General features: G+C 43.5%; 1 protein-coding gene and 1 long non-coding RNA gene across 17 annotated transcripts; one reads left to right on the top strand and one right to left on the bottom strand.

The window, feature by feature from the left end:
- Positions 1-1236: 1236 nt before the first annotated feature.
- LOC121053202 (ruBisCO large subunit-binding protein subunit alpha-like) lies at positions 1237-14490 on the top strand. Of its 15 annotated transcripts, none has more exons than XM_040520420.1 (7): positions 1237-1578; positions 1659-2032; positions 11955-12056; positions 12151-12242; positions 13135-13197; positions 13883-14038; positions 14127-14490. In XM_040520420.1, the coding sequence occupies exons 4-7, from the start codon at positions 12174-12176 to the stop codon at positions 14154-14156; spliced, it is 318 nt and encodes a 105-aa protein (XP_040376354.1). In that variant the 5' UTR covers positions 1237-1578; positions 1659-2032; positions 11955-12056; positions 12151-12173; the 3' UTR covers positions 14157-14490. The 15 variants fall into 15 exon arrangements, 9 of the variants coding, with proteins under 9 accessions (XP_040376354.1, XP_040376353.1, XP_040376352.1 ...); XM_040520419.1 differs by having other exon boundaries at positions 1656-2032; XM_040520418.1 differs by having other exon boundaries at positions 1647-2032.
- A 2339-nt stretch (positions 14491-16829) lies between these two features.
- On the bottom strand, positions 16830-20995 carry LOC102715265. Of its 2 annotated transcripts, none has more exons than XR_423151.3 (6): positions 20527-20995; positions 19714-19895; positions 19294-19572; positions 18590-18678; positions 18441-18486; positions 16830-18329 (listed from the first exon to the last, which is right to left on the bottom strand). It is a non-coding gene; the product is annotated as an uncharacterized LOC102715265 (long non-coding RNA). The 2 variants fall into 2 exon arrangements; XR_001549481.2 differs by having other exon boundaries at positions 16831-18329; positions 19294-19373; positions 20527-20988.
- Between the last annotated feature and the right edge of the window lie 477 nt (positions 20996-21472).

Below are 21472 nucleotides of genomic sequence, written 5' to 3'. Positions count from 1 at the left end.
TTTTAATGGATATATGTTTAATGGTTTATTTTGTAATTGCTATATTTGAATTTATTAACGCGCTAATAATTATAAATAAATATATTTTAATGGATATACGTTTAATGTTTAATTTTGTAATTGATATATTTGAACTTATTACACACGGTAATAATTATAAATCAATATATTTTAATGGATATATGCTTAATGGTTTATTTTTTAATCGATACATTTGAATTTGTTTAACACGGTAATAATTATAAATCAATACATTTTAACGGACCGAAGGGACTCCGCCCGGGTGCCTTCTCTTTCTTAATATTTTATTCGTTCCCTTTTTCTTTCCTTTCCTCCCCTCTTGAGAAGGAATTTGGTATTACGCCACGAAACTGGGTGGCTTCGCTCAAATGGCCACTAAGGCCTCTTTTGATTCAAAGAAAATTCGTAAGAGGATTTTATTCCTATTGAAATTTTTCCTACAAAGTCCTTTGAATCAAAGGAATGAACCCTATAAAATCCTATGAAATTCCTATGGAATGTCTCTTCCCATACAAGTTTTAGAGAAAATTTAGCAAGAGGTATAACCTCATGTAAAAAATCCTTTGAGTCTTTATCTCTCCTTAAATTCCTGTGTTTTTCATGTGATCCAATCAAACGATCTTTCCTATATTTTTCCTGTGTTTTGCAATCCTCTGTTTTACCCTTACATTCATGTGAGAATCCTATGTTTTTTCTATTTCTCTGTTTTTTTTTCATTCATTTGATTCAAAGGGGCCCTAAACCGAAGGTTTCTCTAAAATATCCGACTCCTCTCCGCTAAAATGGCCATCTGAATTTTCGAAATCACACAAAAAAAAATGTCAACCGGTCAACTAAATTTCGAACAAATACCCCGGAGAAAAGCCTGGGCAGGGAGCGTGAGTGCGTGCGTGGTCTCCTTCTCCCTTCCCGTGCCGTGGCTTTGTGAAAGATGAGAACACCAGAGAGATTAGGATTTTCTCAAAGGAAATTAAAATCGGTTTAATTTGCATTGCAACAAGGTCATTAACATGATACTGCAGTGCAATTGATTCATGTTATGTTAATTAACAAGGGGGTATTAGTTAGTACCTTTGACCCGGGAGGAAGCAAAGTCCTTAAATGCCCGAAGCTCTCGTTGAGCCGCTCCCGCCGCGGCAGGCAGCAACCAGGCGCGTCGGCGGGACCAGGCGGTCCCGGAGCTGGCCGGCGAGGCCAGCCGCCGTGGGATGCGCTGCCGTCGCGGTTGGTGGCGAGGGGATGGAGCACGACGGCGGGGAGGGCGCTGCGGCGACGCGCCGTCGCGGCCGGCGAGGACCGTCGGCCCGCCAACTCCGACATCGGCGGCGACCGGCAGAGCGCTGGGGTGGGTGACAAGGGGGCGCGGAGGCGGGCTGGGCGACGAGGGGGCGCGGGGGTGGGTCGCCGGCCGGGGAGCTCGGTGCCGGCGGCCCGATGGCGCGGCGTCGCCGCCGGCCATGCCGCCGCCTCTCTCTCTGCTCTCGCACAGCCACAGCACGGGAAGGGAGTAGGAGGAGACCACGCACGCACGGGAGAGGACCGAGGCTTTTCTCAGAGGTATTTTGGTCCGAAATTTGGTTGATCGGTTGACATTTCTTTCCTGTGATTTTGAAAATTCTATATAGCCATTTTAGCAGAAAGGAGCTGGATAAGTCGCCGGTTTGGTGGCCATTTATGCGAAGCCATCCGATTTTGTGGTCTAAATAGCAAATTTCTCCCTCTCGAGCGAGAGGACTCTCGGGCGAGAGGACCGAGAGGCCAAGAGGAAGGAAGCGGAGAGTCCCGAGACAGGCGACGTCGAGCGGGCGACGGCCGCCCGAGGCAGGCGGCGAAGGGCGGTGACCGGCGATGGCCGCCCGAGGCAGGCGGTGGCGAGCGGGGGACGGGCAGCGTCTGGAGGCGGACGCAGCAGGTGGAGCGGGCAGGCGACGAACCATGGCCGGAGCCAGGGGATAGCGGCCGCGCGCAGGGCGACGGCAACAAGTGTCATGCTCCTTCTAGTCCAGATCTGGTACACCTTCCTCTCTCTACTCTCTCTCTCTCTCTCCAGTCTCCACCCTCCCTCTCCACAGATACTCACGTTCGCCGCTCGACGACGACGATGGAGGGGACGTCGCGCCGGAGGGGAGACCGCGGAAGTCCGAAGGGGGGCAGGAGCTCGATTCCGTTGTGATAGCGTGAGGGGAGAGACACGTCATTTTTTGCTTTTCTCTCTCCTCTTTTGGCGCATCCGCTACCTTTGGATGGCTGCATGGCGTATCTGCTGGAGGTGGGTTTTCTGCCTGCATGCGCCAAATCACGGATGGAGTACCGGGCAGCATAGCTCCTGGGGATGCTCTAAGTTCCTAAAAATTTTTAGAGGAATGTTACGTGGACGCGTACAATCATTCACACCTACATGCATTAAATATAGTTTAATTATAAAATAAATTTTAGATTTTGCTTGAAAACAATAAAATAAATCTTTTGAGTCTAATTAATTCATCATTAACACATGTTGGTTACTCTAATCATGTACTAATTAGGCTTAAAAAGTTCATCTCACGATTTCACCCATAACTATAGTTAGTTTTAATGTTTATGTATATTTAATGCTTTATTTAGGTGTCCAAAGATTCGAGGTGATTTTTAGTGAAAAGTTTTTAGTAACTAAACTTTGCTTCTTTCGCGGGTTCTCGGTTTGGAATGGCCATGCGAATCCCCATCAGTCCAAATCGTTTACAGATGCATTCTTTTTAGGATGGGTTTGGTTCCTAGGCAGATAAGGTGGGATGTGTTGCATTCATTTCTGGATTGGGGAATAAGTTTGTCCTATTTTTCTGTTTGGTTAGATGGATGAGTTAGATCATGTTTTCTATTTGGTTGGAGGGATGATATAAGATTGAGTAAACCTGTCACATGTTTGGTTCGAGGGATGGATGCAAGAAGGCTAGATATGATTATCTTTGTACAATGAGTTGTGAGTTGGTGAGTTTACCTCCCATCTCCAAACAAAATTACGAGGTATTAGGATTAATACGTAGATAATCTAAAGTATTTTTTATGTATATTTATACAAGTAATATATTTAAAATAAATTTAATAAATGGAATAGACAATTCACTATTAAACATAGTCGTGTAAATCTTTTGTGTATTCCCGACAAAAAAAATTATTTCATCCAGTAGCACATGCTCCTCCAACGTGCCCCTGGGATGAGTTGATCCCTCCGATTTAGAAGGATGGGTTAAACCCGAATTTGAGAGGAATATCTATCTTCAGGGTCTAACCCATCCGTAAACCAAATAGGGTTAGAAATGAGTTACTCTATCCTAACCCATCTAATCTCTGGAACCAAGCACATCTTTATAGAATCTATTGAGCATTGGTAATATATCACAGCCTAAACCCTAAACCCTAAACGAGTGGTTTTACGATGTAGTTTTAGGTAGGATAAACCACTCTCAAGATGGATTTGGATCACTTGCCATGGCTAAGAACACGGAGAGAAAATGGTAGAATACTTGTCACGCCCGGAGTTTTATCCTAAGCCTAATTCATAAAAAATAATCGGCTTAAATAACTCAGGAAAAATCTCTCTAAAGAATTAATTTAATTACATCGAAGCTCGCAAATTGATTAACTGGATTTAAACTCAAATTACATAGTATAAAATTTTGCCAAAAATTAATTTAAAATTCGACAAAAGTGGGGCCCTTCCTTTTTCCCACCTTTTTTTTCTCTCTTTTTCCCTTCCTTCTCAAATTGGGCCGAAGTCCAATTTTCCTCCTTTCTTCTTCTTTTTCCTTTTTTTCCCTCTCCGCCTTCTCGGGCCAAGCCAGTCGAGCCGGCCCAGCTCCCCTCCTCCTCCCGGCCGGCCCAGCCGAGCCGCCCTCTCCCCTCCGTGCCGCATGTCCCCCCTCTCCCCCGCCTAGGCCGCCAGCCGCTCGGCCCAGTGCGCCTCCCACCCGGCCGAGCCAGCCAGCCCAGCCGCTCGCCCGCGCTACCGAATTCTGCCCCGCCTCCCCGACCAAGTTCACGCCGTCGCCGCCGGAACCGACTCCGCCTCCGCCGCCCGCAACGCCCACCGCCGAGTCCGTCGTGGCCGGTACGGACTCCAACCACCACCTCCGCCCTAGCCACTTCACCCCTCCCCTATAAAACCGAGCTGTCGTGCGCCGCCGCACCCATTCCCGATTCGCCGCCGCACCCAAGCCCCGTCGCCACTGCTCCTCGTCACCGTCGATCGACCCCGCCGCCGGACGCCGGTCGTCGCCGTCCAGTCGCGTCGCCACCTCCGCCTCGACCTTGCCAATCTCCGCCGGCCTTCGCCGCCGCCGGTGGGCACCCCAGCGCCCTCGCCGCCTCTTCCTCACCTCTGCCACCACGCCCGACCTCCTTACTGCCGCCGAGCAATCTCTGTCGTCGTCGCCGATCAACCGCGCCACCGGCCGTCATCACCTGTCCTCGGTCCACGCCGACTCACCACCGTCCCCGCTTCGCCGATGAGCACCACCCCTCCCTTCTCCTCCCCTCTTTTCTCTCTCGGATGCCGCCGCCAACCCCGTGCGCCGCTGCCACATGCTTGTGTCGCCGGTCGTCGTCGACGCGCCCTCGCCGGCACGCCCGCCTCCGCCTCGCCGTCGCCGACGTGCCCGCGGCACCCGTGCCTCCCTTTGCCGCCCACGCGATCGCCGCCAGCCGCTGGCCATCGCCGCTCGCGTCGCCCGGCCGTGCGCCATCTCCAGCCGCCGTCGCCGGCCGTCGCTGTTCCCGCTGCCGGCAGTCGTTGCCGTGCGCCGCGCCGGTCGCCGTCGCCGTCGGGCGCAGTCACCGCCGCGCCGGTTGCCGTCGCCGCCGCCCTCCTCTCTCGGCCGAGCCTCCCTCCCTTGTTCTCCCTCCCTCTCTCACCTCCCCAGGTCCGCGCGTCAGCCGGCCAAAGCTCCCCCTCTCTCTCTGGCCGATGGGCCTGGCCCGTCAGCCGATCGCCCCTCTTCTTCCTCTCTCTCCCCTCGGACCCGCGTGTCGGTCTCTCACCTCCCCCTTCTCTCACCGACAGGTGTCGGCGCCCCTCCTCTCTCCTCACTGACGTCAGCAGCCCTTTGCGCAATAAATGATTTAGGACTTTTTCGTTTAGTTAAAAAACCCAGAAAACTTCTAAAATTCATAACTAATTCATCTAGTCTCCGTTTAGGCCCATTCAAGTTTCATTAAATCCAGAAAAATGCCAAGAATCCATTGAAAATAGTTTTTTCTCTGTTTTAGCAGTTTTGTAGTCTGTTTTGCTTGTTTTGCTCTGTTTGTCGTAGGTTTTTCACCTGCCAAATAGCCGTTCGTCCTCGAAGTCATTGCCGAAGTTCCTCGTGAGTCAGAGCAAGGCAAGTGGCACCCGTCTTTGATCATATTGAACTGATGATTATAAAATTTCCCCACTTTACATTCAAACATGCATTGTATTTAAATATATTTACTTTATTTATTTATTGGGCTATTACCTTTATATCCGTTGATTCCCATTTATTATTGTTATCCCAGGGTTAATTTGACTAGAATTACGATTAGGCAATGCTTATCCTGGCTTAGTTCAACTAGCTCACCAATTATCATTTAATTACTGTTAGACTTGAAAGACTTTATAGCAGTTGTTAATCATGATTAATCTCCCGTTGTGGATTAAATACAACTAAAATATTGTTTATGGTGGGCTGTGGGTGCGTGGTTTTGAGAGTTGCGCCCATGGCAATTAAGGACCGGTTCTCAGGAAACCCTAGAAGTCTTACCCGTACTAACCACAAGCCGAAATGGGTAAGGTGGAATTTGAAGCATGGCTTCGAACTATTTGACGTACCAAGGCAAGGGTAGGCGTGATGGAGTATGGACGGACAATCGTGGTGTAACGAAAGCCTCTGCTGCTTCCGGATCTACTAAAGCACAAGAGGGGACTGCCTGACTTGGTGTAAAGGAGGAGGTGAAACCTGAAGTGCGGTGCGATTAAATAGGGATGATTATGTGACGGGTCCTATCATAGTTTCCTTTCCGTGGTATCGTGGTGGTACACCGGCACACGTTCAAGTGTAGTGGAGCTGTGTCTTGTGGGTAAAGTTGTACACCTTTGCAGAGTAAAACTATTCGAATAGCCGTGCCCGCGGTTATGGGGCGAAATTACAGATTCACTGGGATTTGTGAACCTTTTAATAACTTGATGAACTTGGAACTGGTTTGACCCTGTCAACATGGTGTAACGTTGGCAGTGGTTTGGGTCTGTCGCAACGTGGTGTAACGTTGGGCAGAGGGTTGACCCTGTCGCTACGTGGTGTAACGTTCGACAGTGGTCTGGGCCTGTTGTAACATGGTGTAAACTTGATTAGTGGATGATTATTTTAAATGTTTATTTTACTCGTTTTATTCTATTTTATTTACTGTTTTGCTAAATTACTGTAGTTTTGTACAATTTAACCTTAGCCTATCCTTGATACCCTATTGCATTCATTATTCTTCCTCTCTTGGGTGTTACTTGTTGAGTACGGTGGTTTGTACTCAGCCCTGCTTAATTTTTCCCCCACCAGAGCAAGAGCCAGAGTCTTTGTCAGAAGAAGGTCGTTCCGAAGGTTGAAGTGAGGTTCAGTCCGCCGTCAAGAATGCCTGTGGTGTGGAGCCGTCATCGCTAGCTGAAGCTGAAGTTTAGATGGTTTAGTTTATTTTCCTTTTCCGCTGTATTTCGATAGATAATTGTTTTTATTTGCTTTTAAGTCATGGAACTGTGTATTGATTTGTCACAGTGTGTATTCGGGCTGATGTCTGGACCAAGATTTAATACATGCTATTGTTCAGAAATTTGGTGTAAATTTGTAGGCGTGACAATACTGTAGCCAATAATAATAATATATTCCTAGTGTTGTACTGTAGCAGATAAATTCATAGCCGTCCATCTCAAAATGGACGACTAAGATTCTTTCATTGTCACCGCATTGTTTCTCCTCTGTCATTATCATGGAATGGTAGATCATCCGATTCCCTCTCAAGATATGCTAATCTCCCAGTGCATAGAATCCCCATGATTTGACAAGATAAAAAGTTTTATAAGCTCTCTCCATCTTTTGATTTATAGATAAATAGAAAAAACCTCTAAGCTACCAAGTAATATAAAATGGGAACACATTTGACTGGCCATTCTATGCTCCTCTCATTCCTATCCTCCTAACGGATCCGCCGGCCACCGACAACAACTTCTTTTCTGCACCGTCGAACAACTCCACTGTCCTTGCTCGTACGTCTCCACCGTTGTCGATGGCCACCAACGTGCTTCCTCTCCCCTCCGCCAATCGAATGTGGAGTCGCTTTTAGAAGAAGGTGGCTCTTAGAGCATCCCCAACAACTCATCTATCCCATCTTCTATCCTAAAAATAGAGGATGAAGACTACAAATTGAGCTACAATAGAACGACTATTCTATATTAGGAGAGAAATTTCATATTTAGATGATCTCTCTCAATCCTTCAAAGAGATATAGAGAATGTCATATATAGATGATCTAGTGGAGTACAAAGAGATATGAAGGATGGAACTAGTTTAGATAATCATCCAAATAAAGATATGGTCCATAGGGATGGCAACGGGGCCCCGATATCCGATATCCGATGGGTATTTGCTCCATTAGGGAACGGGTATGGGATCATATCTCTTTCCGCGGGTATCAAATTAGGCAAGAATCTATCCCCAACGGGTATGGTGGATACGGGGACGTTCTATATATACCCATCCCCGTTACCCGTTGGGGAACCTGCTATGATGCTATTGCTATTCATGTCTATATCAAAATAGGCCCAGTGAGCGTGCACGTGGAATCCACGTCGCTAATAAAATAAAAATAAAACAAACAGTTATTTGTTCATATATACTAAATTAATTGTTGATTACTCGTTACCTTGAATATAACAAAATTTAGTTTAGGTTTAGGACAGTGTGTTCAGAATGTTGTTCAGTACTCCTATAAAAAGAGCCAAATAGAATATACAATATATTAATAACTTAAATACCTTGTATAGATCTTTCCGATAGAATTCAAAATTTTGTATGCAAATGGAGTCTGTCTCACAACAATAGATCCTTTCCATCAAAGATAGATAACAAAACATTCACATGTCAAGTCCACCAATTTAAAGACCACCAATTTACATCATATCGTACAAATATCATTTACATGACTACAATATATATACTAAAATTTAGACCCAAACTTGCCAATCCCCAAAATATTAGGTCACTATCTATTTCTTGAGGATGCACCAAGCTTGAAATACATAAGAGGCATAGCAAATCAGTTAAAGAACATGTAATAGCAGGATCATAGAGATTGAGCTCAAACTTGGTACTGCCACACATGATAGATTATCTCATGGGACCGGAGGAAGAAATGCAAGTCATCATATAGTCCCAACACCTACTCCAATGCTTCAACCAGCCCTAGATTCTTCTTAAACTTGAATGTAAGCTAGAAAATTACCTGGATGGCTATTAGCTTTGGATGATTTCAAGTGTCCTTTTTGTGTTCCTTGATCATTGTACCAATCTTGATGTCAAGAGGGGCAAACCTAATAGAAACATCTGAATGGAAATCATTTGCAAAATCAGAGCAACATGAGAGTAAGAATAAGCCTGACAAGAATCAATTTCAAAACTGAAATCAACCATAGCAGTAACTTGATGCACTTCATCTGAATTTGAGCTTTCATAACCACAAACCTCTTCCACACATGATTGATACTTTTGAGAGATAAAGTTGGTCAAAATCTATCCTCTCTAAAGTTTAGCTAAAGAATATTCTTAATCAAAGCACTAAAATATGCATTAGATTTACTGATAAACTAAGAAACTATGAATATTGTGTAATGCAATATAACATCACTGAATTGAATTGCCAGTCAGGTAGCTTGAGATGCTTTAGCTTTTTGGTTGGCTAACATACCCTCAGAGAAAAAACTGCAATTAATATTTACACAATTACTGATAACTCAAGTGTTTACGCAACAAACAAATCACCACACAATTGCATCGTCCTTCCACCAAAATCAGTCTACTGCCATCTTTCAAAGACTAAAATCGTACTCATCCATGAAAAGAGAAAAAAATACGAAGAAAGAAAAATATCCAAATTCACCAATTCTGCAGAACAAACACCACGAATGAAAACAAATCCTAAATCCATAGCATAACCTTCCATTAATTGTTTCTCCCATCTGCATAGAAGAGGCAACGTGGGCGCAGCAGGTGGCCGTCGTCTTTGGGGCGGGAGCAGGCGGCGGTCGACGGAGTGGGCGCGGTTAGCAGCGTCCGGCCACGGCGGTCAGAGTTCAGTCGGGAGCAGGCGGCGGTGTCGACGCCGGCGCTGGTCGGGAGCGCGAACGCAGCGGCGACCGGCGTTGGGGCTTTGGAGGTGCGCGTCGAAGTGGGGGTGGGAGCTAGCGCCGGCCGGTCGGAGTGGCGGCGTTTGGTGTTGGGGTGGTAGCAGGCGGTGACCTTCGGCGACGCGTTGGGATGGGAGTTTTCACCGACGTGGTAGGCGTAGTTAGAGGGTGTGTCCTGCGTAGGATTGAGATATTTCAGATCGTTTTAGTCCATTGGATCTGTATATCTAACGGTACCAAATCGATTTAGTAGATCCTGTGTACATTTCCTTAGTAGCCATAGAGAAATTCCAACTCCTCCCTTTTATATTAGTATAGATGTCTCAATAATTCATATTACAAAAATCGTAAACTAAATCAAACGAAACTTAAATAGCACTTAATTTTTAAGACTCCACTATACACCATTGTTATTATAAAACTTAATTCTATAGCTAACTTTGATGGATTTTCATTGTATTTCATGTTTTAGCGTTGGTTTCAAATCGATAAGGGCCACATGTAAAAATTTTATCTACAAACAATATTTGTATCATTAATATTATAACTCAAATAAATTATCAAAATTATGATTCGCGTGTTATTTAACATGCAACGTCCAAGAGAAATTTTACCGTACTACAAATTAACACCAAATAGTGCACCAAGAGGTTTTACTCGTTAGACATCGGTAGACAGGTCCCACGGACAGAATCTATCTGTGCCGGATCCAACGGCCTCCCTCCTGTCCCACGTGCGCACTTCCTCCACCTGCCCGCCTCCCCAAACCCTAGCAGCCGTCACTTCGCTCCCTACCGCCGCATCCTCCTCTGTGTCGCCGCCGCCTCATCCTCTACACGGGGTCCTCCCCGCCGCTCCTCCACCGCCTGCGCCGCCCGCCTCCATCGTCGTCGCCGCGGCCGCCGCCTCCATGCTGCCCGCGCCGCCTTCCTCCATCGTCGTCACCGCGGCCGCCGCCTCCGCCCCCAAGCCGCGGATCCGCCGCCTCCCTCAATCGTCGTCGTCGCCGCCCTCCACGCCGCCCGCGCCGCCTCCGCCCCCCGTCTACCCCGTCCGCCCTCCCCGCCTCCACCGCGCCGCCGCCCCTCCACCGCCTGCGCCGCTTCCCTCCCCTCGCGTGGACGCATGACGCCGACGCCCGCCCGTTCTTCCCGTCGCCACTCGCACGGCCGACGCTGCCACGCTTTCAGCCGGACAGTCGTCGTTTGGCGATGCCCCATGAACCCGTCGGCCCTCGCTGCCTCACCCCGTCTGCGGCCTGCCCCGGATCCCGGCGGCCCCTGGCGGCCTCGCCCACCGACCGCCACGCGGCCCCCCTGCCTGGCGTCCCGGCCTATCTTGGCGCAGACGCGCAGTCGCGTCGTCCCCGCGCTAGCGCGGTCCTGATCCCTGCCGCCCGCCGCCCGCGGCTGCGCTCCGCCTGCCATGGCCCCTGGCCGCCTGCCGCCCTGCCCGTCACTGGCTGCCAACCTCCGCTCGGCACCCTGGCCTGCCTACTTGTCTGTATATATACTGTGAGTAAGACCGTTAAATATTGCAATTTCAATTCCTAATTCCCTATTCTACTTGCTTGATTATTTGTTTGCAGTACTAGCTAGCCCGTGGAAATTTTCGTAATTCCCTATCTGAACCTGGTGGGGAGAGTATTTGGTTCAACACATGGGTCCGATCAGTTTCCCCTTGCTAGATTCATCTTATCAGGATGCTAATTATGTTAGTTTTTCTTGTTTGAAAAAAAATTACTGGTAGAAGTAACAGCGGTGGAAGAAAGTAATTAGACTATTAATTGGGCATATTTCGCTGTGTCTGGTGACGCTTTCGACAAATGTCCATACAACCCTATCAACGATCTGTTGTTGGGTGCAAACGTGCAATCATTTCTTGCTTGGCGGTTCAACAGTAGAAATTTGATTAACCAAGCGCATATAGGAGGATTGGACACCATTGTCATCCTGGTTGGATAGCCGATTTGGAAGGAAAGGAACAGCAAGGTCTTCAATGGCCTCCACAAAACCTGGAAGGAGGTGGCCGGCACTGCAGTGGAGGAAGCTCGCTTTAGCATGAAGCCAACAAGCCAATCTAAGGAAGAACGGCTTGGTCATAGTCACACAATCATTAGCGAGATATTGCCTTGGTATTCTATTGCTTTTTTTCAGTTCCTTTCTTTTGTCCTTCATGTACATACTTTCTGCAAGTGTGCTGGTACAAAACCCTCAATCTTAATACAAAGACACATTTTGGTGTGTTTTCGAAAACAAAACGATCTCACGCTGGGTGAAGAAGTGAATCACTGCAACTTTATGAACTGGTTAGCGGATGGTTGTTGGTGTTCAAAGTAATTTAAGCAGTGATATTTTGCAGAATTTTCTTTTCCCCTTTTTCTTTGCGGTCTGCTTTGGCAAGTCAGCCATAGCAACCCAATTAATAATATGTTTCTAACTTTGTGTTCAGAGGAATAATTTTTTCCTTACTGATATTACTTGGTTGTGTCTTTACTTGGTGAAACATTTGATGAAGTGAACTTCCCTTGCTGGATTATGTCTTTGTTCAGCTTATCTGCACTATCCAATATCGAGTTGTTAAGGAACATGCTGATGATGCATTCTATGAGCTGCAGAATCCCTAGCAGCAAATTAGGCCTACGTCTTTGATGGTAAAATTATTAATATTTGTTGGTCAATTCAACAGTTGCTCATAGCAAATTATTGACTCGAAAGCCTAACCACTTTTTTTTGGTTGAAAATTAGTGGTCCGATCCATAGTTCCAAGAATGAATCTTGATGATATTTTTGAGCAAAAGAATGATGTGGCGAAAGCTGTACTTGAGGAGCTTGAAAAGGTAACCCATGTGTAACATCTTTTATAGTTGAACTATCTATGCTGTATATGTTGTAGTATTTAAATATTTAAAACTTGTTAAATTAGCCGATTACCGATGTTGTAATACATTATTTCTATATTCTATCATAATTTAACTAAATTTGTACCTATATTTTATTGTGGTGTTCAATTTTTTTATGTCACGCCCCCGCCTCCACCGCCGCCCTCCACCGCGCTGCCTCCGCCCACACCACCCCCAACGATGCGTTCCCGCCTCCGCCGCTGCTGCCCATGACGACGTGCCCTCGCCTCCGCTGCCCTCCACCGCGCCACCGCCTCCGCTCCTGACTGCCCTCACCCCTCCACCGTGACTGCGCCGCCCGCGCCCCCGCCTCCACTGCCGCCCCCGACGATTCGTATCATTTTCATTACTTCTACTAGATTTGGTTCATATATTGATTGATTGCACCATGCGCCTTTACCATAATTTCCCTTTTTATTGTTGTAGTACTCTGCTTGTTTCAAAATTAAAAAGTTTCATTGGATATCTTCTTGCCACTTTTTATTAAGTTTGATTATAGATATTTTGTTCTTGTTAATTTTGTTTTTGTATGAAAGTTAGATGCACTTCTTTTTTGTCAAGATATGCTAGGCAGTGTTTGCATGACACACTTTTGCTTCCTTTACGGGCAATTCTGCCTGCTTAAGTGTCCGTAAGTAGATCTATTGACATGTTTTTGTAGCAGGAGATTTTATATTGTTTCCATTGCTACCAAGCATATTTTTCTTTAGCAAAGGGTTCATATCGAAAATATCTGTGCTGATATCATGTAAATTTGTTTGATATAATTTGTATAATTGGTAATATTCTGTGCACTGCTTCTCCATGATTGCTTTGTCTTATCACCAAGGTGACTGGAGAACCATTAATTCAAGGGAAAGATGACACAGCTGCATTATTGAAGTCAAGGCTTGTATGTTTTCTTAAGCGTCTATGTTTTTTAAATATTCAGATTTTTTCCAGGATAAAACCTTATTTCAGTTAAGGTGTATTCCTTCAGTTGCAATTCAGTATTTCCTGCTTGTCTTTCATTCTTTTTTTTTTTGTTCTGATGGCATTTTGCAGACCTTACATTTCTAGATTTATACTTTTCTTCCATTTGTGTGTTTGTTTAGTAGAGCTCCAAGAATTCTTTACTCGTGGTATCTCTAGATCCAAAAATTCTTTGAGCTAAAACTGGGAGTAGAATAAGGTTTCTTAGGTGAATATTTTGTTTATAAAAACTATTTTTGCCTACAAATTCCATATCGTTTAAAATTCATGTGTTAGAGCTCTCTATATTTCATGCTTAATATGCATGACTATATAATACATTTAATCGTTCTTCAGCCAAACATGCATGTGCCAAAAACCCTTTTGACTGGTTTTCTAGATGTTTAAGCTGACACCAACACCTTGTAATTTTCATTTTGATTTGTTGTATCCGCAGTTGCTCCATTTTATCACAGCTTTCACTCAAGTCTCAGGAATTTGTTAAAATAATTTGTTGGAATGAGGAAAGAAATTTAGTGTTGAGATAACAAGGCTGGTCATATTTGAAACAAATGAAAATTCAGAAGATAATAGGTTTCTAATTTTGATCTTGTTTTGTGTTACAGCCGTTGCCTCTATCTCTGCCTCTGCTGGCAAGTGGCAATGATGAACTTATTGGATCTATGATTGCTGATGCTATTGACAAAGTTGGTCCTGACGGTGTCCTTTCAATTGACTCTTCATCTTTCGAGATTACTGTTGATGTTGAAGAAGGAAAGAAGGTGTTTTGAAAATTCAACCTACAGTTTTGTTTCCCTATTCTTGATGTGCAACTTGAGATTCATATATAGTATTCCAATAAATAAATAGTATGACGACAACTTCCTCAAGCATTTATAAATTTTGGTGTTCGAAGATGTTTTAGATGCTGGAGTCGCCGACAGTGCTGATGCTCTGGAAAGGACACGGTCAGTCAAATTACTAACACGTTTCATTTTTGAATGTATAATTAGGTTTGCTGACCTTAGTGTATTTTTTTGGCATTCACAATGTATTTTTAGATATTGTCATGTACACGCCCTTTTTTATTTATTAAGTCAGGGTTCACTAAACCGTTTCACCCATTGAAGCTGATCCCCTGTGGTAGCGTGATTATCACGTGATAACCGTGAAAACTGCGATGAATTTGTCTTCCAAATTTGAATTCAAAACCGGAGATGATACTGGCAGCAAACACAAGGATTCAAAGGAAGAAGCTAAATCCAGTGAATCAAATAAAAAAGGTGCAAGCACTGCCAAATCTGCTGATAGATCCAAGACAAACGGTCTTTCAACCAATATAGAAAGCAAAAGGAGAAAGAAGTCAAGTCATCTGAAGAGGAAGAGGTGTCTGCTAAAATTTCTATTGGAAAGAAGCGCAGAAGGCTCATAACTGATTGCTCTGGTCTGTGCAGTTCTTCCAATGGGTATTTCTGAGAGACGCAGTCAAGGTTTTTGGTTTGAGCAATGTAGCTTGTAGTATATGCTTATGTTTTGATCTTTTTTATGTAGCTTGTAGTATATGCAACATGATATTTTAATGCTATAACATTATATTATTTTTCTATGTGGATGTATTTTGTTTACAATATAAAAATATTATATTTGATGATAACAGGTTATATATATATATATATATATATATATATATATATATATATATATATATATATATATATATATATATATAATTAGATCCTACTATCAGGTGTAGCTACCGCTTTCACGTCTAAGATGTAGAAACACATCTATACATATTTCTTCTCTCTTAGTACAAACTCTATACATGTAGTTGTATTATTCACATGAGATTTAATGTCTAAACTTTCTGTTGGGTGAGAGCAGAAACAGTTATAAAAATATTTTTCATCATGGACGTGCAGGGAGTAGCTACATTCGGTGTGTATATATATATATATATATATATATATATATATATATATATATCATACTATTTATACTTTACATTATAATATTCAATATATAACTTGGATCGGTTTTAAGCCTGATTGTATTTTATTTGATAATAAATTTAACGAATAATATAGTTGATACCGTAGCGTTAGCACGGACAAGTTACTGGTTAATACCGAATGTCGCTAACTTTGGTACCATCGATCGATACGTGGTGATCATTTGGACCAAAGAACCGTCGTGTCGCCGTACATGCGTACACGATCATAATCAAGCTTGGGCTTTTCAATTTTTTTCTAAAAATATCAAATCGAATCTTTAAACATATAAATAGAGCATTTAACATAGATAAAAAAACTAATTACATAACTACGAACCTTTTGAGTCTAATTAGGCTATGAGTAACCCTAAGTGCTACACTAACTCACATGTGCTAATGATGGATTAATTAGGCTCAAAAGATTCGTCCCGCCGTTTCTTGGCAGAATCTGTAATTTATTTTTTTATTTATGTTCAAAAACCTCTTCTGATATCTAATCAAATGTCTGACGTAACATTTGTTCCAAACAATTTTAAAACCTAAACACAAGCTTTGGTACAGTGATATTATCGTCGGTAAAGGGATCCTCGTAATCAAAACGGGTCGTGCAAGCCATACATGTTGTATGGATAACTACTCTACGGACTACGGATTCGCAGTGAAGCAGACAGGTACCACGTGGTACACTGAGATGGAAGTAGTGATATGACTTCATCTGATCTTCACACGATCGAGCCCATGGGCACTTTGTCGTCGTCCCACAATTAAGCACGGCGCTTTTAGATGAAATATGATATTTAATAGCTATTTAATTATATATAAATAATAGAATTAATTACTATAAAATTTAAAAATATATTTTATAAATGTGATATGAAAAATCTTTATATATAACATTTTTATAAAAATATATGGTTTAGCAATTCAGAAAACGTAGTGCAGGAAATCTCATTAAAAACTGCATAAGCGAATGTAGAATGGTTAACCACAACATACTTTTTTTTTTAACTCATGCACTTTATTTAGTAAAGAAGAGTACACATGTCATGAGTAGTCCTTAACACCGAGGATTGAACTGCATGCACCAATAGTTTTGTAAAAAAGACCCTTGAAGATGACCAAATCAACTTAAGCTTAGGACTTTTGCAACAAAGGATTTTAAAAGATTCAAAAAAAGCAATCAGGTCATTCGTTGCTTCTCCGCCTGGACGAAGCACCTACGGCGACGACGACGGTGATTTAAAGACCACAAGCAACTCTAGATAAACGCTAAGAAGCAAACCCAAAAGGGGCCTCCGATGGTAGTTGAGGCTTCATTGACTGCAATAAGAAAGTTCAGTCACTCCCTGAAGATCTATCCGCGTTGACGAGAAGGTCGACATTCTTGCGGATGATCGTTGGAGATGAAGGTAAAGGCCGGCACAGCCCGCTAAAACGCAAACTTGTAGCACGTCCAGTTGAAGCGCCATGGGAAAACTCGGAACTGCCACCACGGGAGATCAACAACCATGGTTTTACACCGGGACAAGAGGACGCGACGCCAGCGACCTCTTGAGCTGCACAGAGAAAGAAAAACACAAATAAAACAAAAATATTTGCCCTCCTACGGAATCTACCCGACTAACCTGGACGCCCCCTCCCCGCTGCCGGTGACTTCGGTCACCGGAGTCGGAGGGAAAAGGGGGCCGACGAACTCTGCACGACTGGCTCGAGGGGAAAAGGCCAAAAGGGTGAGGAGGGCGAGGGGAAAGGCAGCAGCGCCAGCGGCGCACCAACCGCTCCATGCTTGGTGACTAAGTATTTATATAGGAATTTAAAAGGATTCAATTTTAGTGGAATTCTCCAGACTAGATTAACCAGATTTTGAAGCTGGCTATCTTTTTGGATTACATTCCTATACCCTAATTCCATAGAAATTTTGCACATAACTCCATGTCTCCAACTACATTTAATTTTCCTTTGAGAATTCCAATGTTCTCTTCTTTTACCTCTCTTCTCTGTAGAAGCAATCCAAAGTCTTGTGTTATTTTCCTATGAGCTATTGGATCATAATGTCTTGTAAATTCCCATGTTTTACATTGTTGTAAGATTTGCTTATACAAAAACATCCCAATCCCAGTTTCTTCTTATTTCTAAAATTCTACGTCTAGAAGTACCTAATGCGTGAGCAATTCACGGCAATGACTTCTTTACCCTAGTTTTCTAACCCATATTCCCTAGTTTTTTGTAAACACGTTTTCGAAACCACTAATCAGTGTATTTTGCAAAAAAAAAAAATCCACAGAAAAGTTGCTTTAAAAATTATATAAATCTATTATTTAAATTCTAATCCACTGATACCTTTTATATGTCTTTTACTAAACCTAGTAAAAGAGCATGGCCTAAAGTTGGCAATGTATGCATCCATCCAATCCAACCCAACCCAACACAACGGCTATTTCCTACACCACGCTGGCTTGTTTCAGTTGTTTAAGCCGTAACAGCACGGTTGTTTAGCTACGAAAAACGTTCATCCAAAGGTTATTTCTATCGAGAGTAAACTACACCCGCGATACATGGACTTGTGAGGTGGGTGTAATCTAGTGCAACAACTTATAAAATGCTCATTTAAGCACAATAACTTATATGATGTGTGTAAACCATGAGTAAATACTAGATGATACCCCGCGCGTTGCTGCGGGCAACAAATAAATGACACATAAAAGACAATGCAAAGACATAATTTCAAATAACATGCAAATATATAAGCTGTATTATTTTATTGATGACATCCAATAGTAGAAAGGTAGTGATAAAATAGAAGGCATGTATGCAACAATATAAGTATTAAATCTCATTGTTGTGAACAATTCCTTCACATATAATGACATGCATGTGAGGAATTTTATTTTTCATGTAAGAAATAGTGTGATATTCAGTTGGCTTCAGTTTGGAGAGGTCGTCGGTGGCTGATTTTCCTTGGATAGTAACAGAAACTATTGATGACTTGGACGTAGTAATCTTGGAAATAGTTTGTTTGTAGTAGTTGTGGTTAGATCGTGGGCCACTAATGTATGATCAGTGTGAATAAAAAAACCAATCTGGACATACAACAACGGTAAAGAGGCTGAAATATAAGCGTTGAAACCAAATATAATATAATGGTAGAGAACATGAAGAATATAGGTAGAAGGGATAGAACAGATACATACCTATGGATGGATGGTGGCAAAATCCTTTCTCAGATCAACAATTCAGCTGCGATAGCATAATGTACAGTACAATTTGCTCAGTACAGCATTGTATTAGTATAAACTGGTGGATGCTCATAATATTTCTTTTATAAAGGAGAAGATGATACCTTTTCATGTGGGCCATCAGTGACCAAGAGCAGAACCAAGGCAGGGACAACCGAAAAAACCAAGAACTTCAATCGAGCACTTTAATGCTCTGAAATATATAAAAGAACTGTTTCAACCAAAACATACAGCAAAAAAAGCTCTGAACTTTTAGGAAGAGGGGATGCGATCTCAGTAACACGTCAAATAGAAATGCCGAACTACAACATAAACGAAAAGCTTAAAAATAGTGAAAATATGCATACCAATAGGCAATATCTAAATCAACAATACAATTAATATATTAAGAGCCCATTTGATTCAAAGGAATTTCATAGGAATTTTAGAGGATTTTATTTCTATAGGAATTTTTCCTACAAAGCCCTTTGAATCAAAGGAATGAATCCTATAAAATCCTATGAAATTCCTATGGAATTTAGCAAGAGATTGAACCTCATGGAAAAAATCTTTTAAGTCTATATCTCTCCTCAAATTCCTGTGTTTTTCCTATGGTCCAATCAAACGATCATTCCTACGTTTTTCCTGTGTTTTGCAATCCTCTGTTTTACACCTACATTTCTGTCAGAATCCTCTTTTTTTCCTATTCCTTTATTTTTTTCATTCATGTGATTCAAAGAGACCCTAAATCCAAAAGATTTATGTACAGTAAGAATGAAAAAAGAACACACATGTCACACAAATAAAGAAGATCAATGAGCGATCTCACCGTCGAGGAGGGCTTGCAGCCCAGATCTAAGAGGACGATGGGTTGTGGCACAAATCCAGTTAGAGATTACAGATCCCTCACTGCCAAAAAAAAAAAAAATCATCCAAACAAAGAAATGGAGAGAAGAGGTTGTTGGTGGGCGAGCTCAGAACCAAACCAAAAAGGGTAAAAAATAATGGGGAGTAGAAGGAATGGGAAAGGGCTCTGTATCTTTCAGACTTGGCTTGGAATGAACAATGTCCTTGGATTGGAAGATGACATGAGGAAAGAAATACCCCTCTATTGAATTGAAAGAGACATTAGAAGAAATTAAATTGTATTTATCATATGTAATAATGATTAACAATAAATTTCGAATTAATTACTCTTTAACTGAAGAGTAAAAGAGAGTAGGGGAGCAGAGGGAATGGGAAAGGGAACCTGTGGTGGAGCACACGTCGGCGGCCGTCATCACGCATAGCTGCAAGTGCACGCCAGACATCGTCGACCTCCCGCCGGCCGTGTCCTACAACCAGCAGATCGCCAACTGCTGCAAGGCCGGCGTCGTCTCCGCCAATGACCAAGACCCGATCAGCAATAGCAATAGGCCAGTTGTAATATGCCTAAAACAATGAAAGCGATGAATGAGGTGCAAGTATTAGTACAAAAAAAATGTTCACAAATGATAGCTTTCTTAATCAAAGTTAGGAACTTGCAAGTGTCAGTACCACAAATCGCTGCCATTTGGCCGGTTACCTCTCGAATGAAAACAACATCAAATTTGATTGATCGATGCAGCAAATTCGTGCAGACAGAACGAAAATGACCGCACAGCCTAGAATTTTTTTTGAGGCAAATCAACAGTTCAGAATCTATAGTATTGGACTGCAAAGCTTTTGTTACATATAGCCTGTAGATTCCTTTTATATACAGCCTGAAGATTATTTACTCCAATCTGATTCACTACAAAATTTTCACCACATGAATAGTGATGCTTAATTAAGAGCTTTGCTGTTTGTGATGTGTATGTCATACAGAATTCCATAGCAACACAACACCCAATTAAAAACTGACTCTAGATCCGAGAAGCTTTTAAGCTCAGCTAGTGAACAATTCTTTCAAATAAGGGAGAAATAGAGATGCTTAATTATGCAACCACCCTTAATCAGAATATATGCCAAAACACCCTTAATCAGACAAATCAATCTTATTTCTAGCGTCTGAGGAGAGAGAGGGAGGAGGTGAAGATCGTACCATCTTGGGCATGAGGAAGACGGCCTTGCCGTGGATCCGGACTCGTCGAGGGCGCGCACGACGGAGGTGCCGGCGTCTGGTCCGGCGGCGTCGCAGCAGAGGCGGAGGAACTCGGCGTACGGCACGGCGTCGGCGCCCGACGCGCGCAGCCTCGCCCGCGCCTCCTCCATCTGCATGGCTACACCTTCCGCGCCTCCGCCACCGTCAGCCTCGCCGCTGTCGACGGCGGCGGCTCCTCGCTCACCACCGACGGGTGCTGCGGCGGCGACGGGCCCACCAGGATGCGCGGGAACGTCGGGCGGCGAGGAGAGCAGAGAGTGGGTGGCGCAGGGCGCGGGCCGGCGGACGGCGGGGGGTGGCAGGGAGCGGACGGCGGACGGCGCAGGGTGGGGGGTGGGGGGAGGAGATCGACGGGTGGCGGGGAGAGGAGATCGGTGTTTGCGTGTGGCGTGGTCAGGTGATTGGCTAGGCGTCGTTTCGGTGTTTGCGTGTGGCGTGGTAGAGATTGGCTGGGCATCTTTCCGGACATCGTTCCAGCGTTTTTCCTTTTTTTTTTTTTTGGCTGAGGGGTGGACACGTGGTAAAAAATCTGGACTACAATCGGACGGCTGTGATTTAAAGGTGACGTGGCCTAGTCTTTGTGGGTGAACTATATAGAAAGAGAGGATGTGTGGCTGTCGTTGTAGTAATAAAATACGATAAGACGATTAAAAACATTCATTTATTTGTTACAGAAGCAAATAAGAAAATCTAGAACTGTATTACCACCAAGGTGAGAGTTTCTTGTGGTTTGGAATTGGAGTTTACCAACGTAACATGATTACTATTTCTTAAATCGATTGTGCAACAATTGGTGATGATGATAGGGACCAAGGACAGATGATGCTAAACTATTAATCTCCTGAGATCATAATGTTACTTATCATGGTTAGTAAAGGCTTTGAAA

This window comes from Oryza brachyantha, chromosome 2 (assembly GCF_000231095.2).
Source record: "Oryza brachyantha chromosome 2, ObraRS2, whole genome shotgun sequence".
Taxonomy (NCBI): Eukaryota; Viridiplantae; Streptophyta; class Magnoliopsida; order Poales; family Poaceae; genus Oryza; species Oryza brachyantha.
This window is presented reverse-complemented; position numbering and strand designations above follow the sequence as displayed.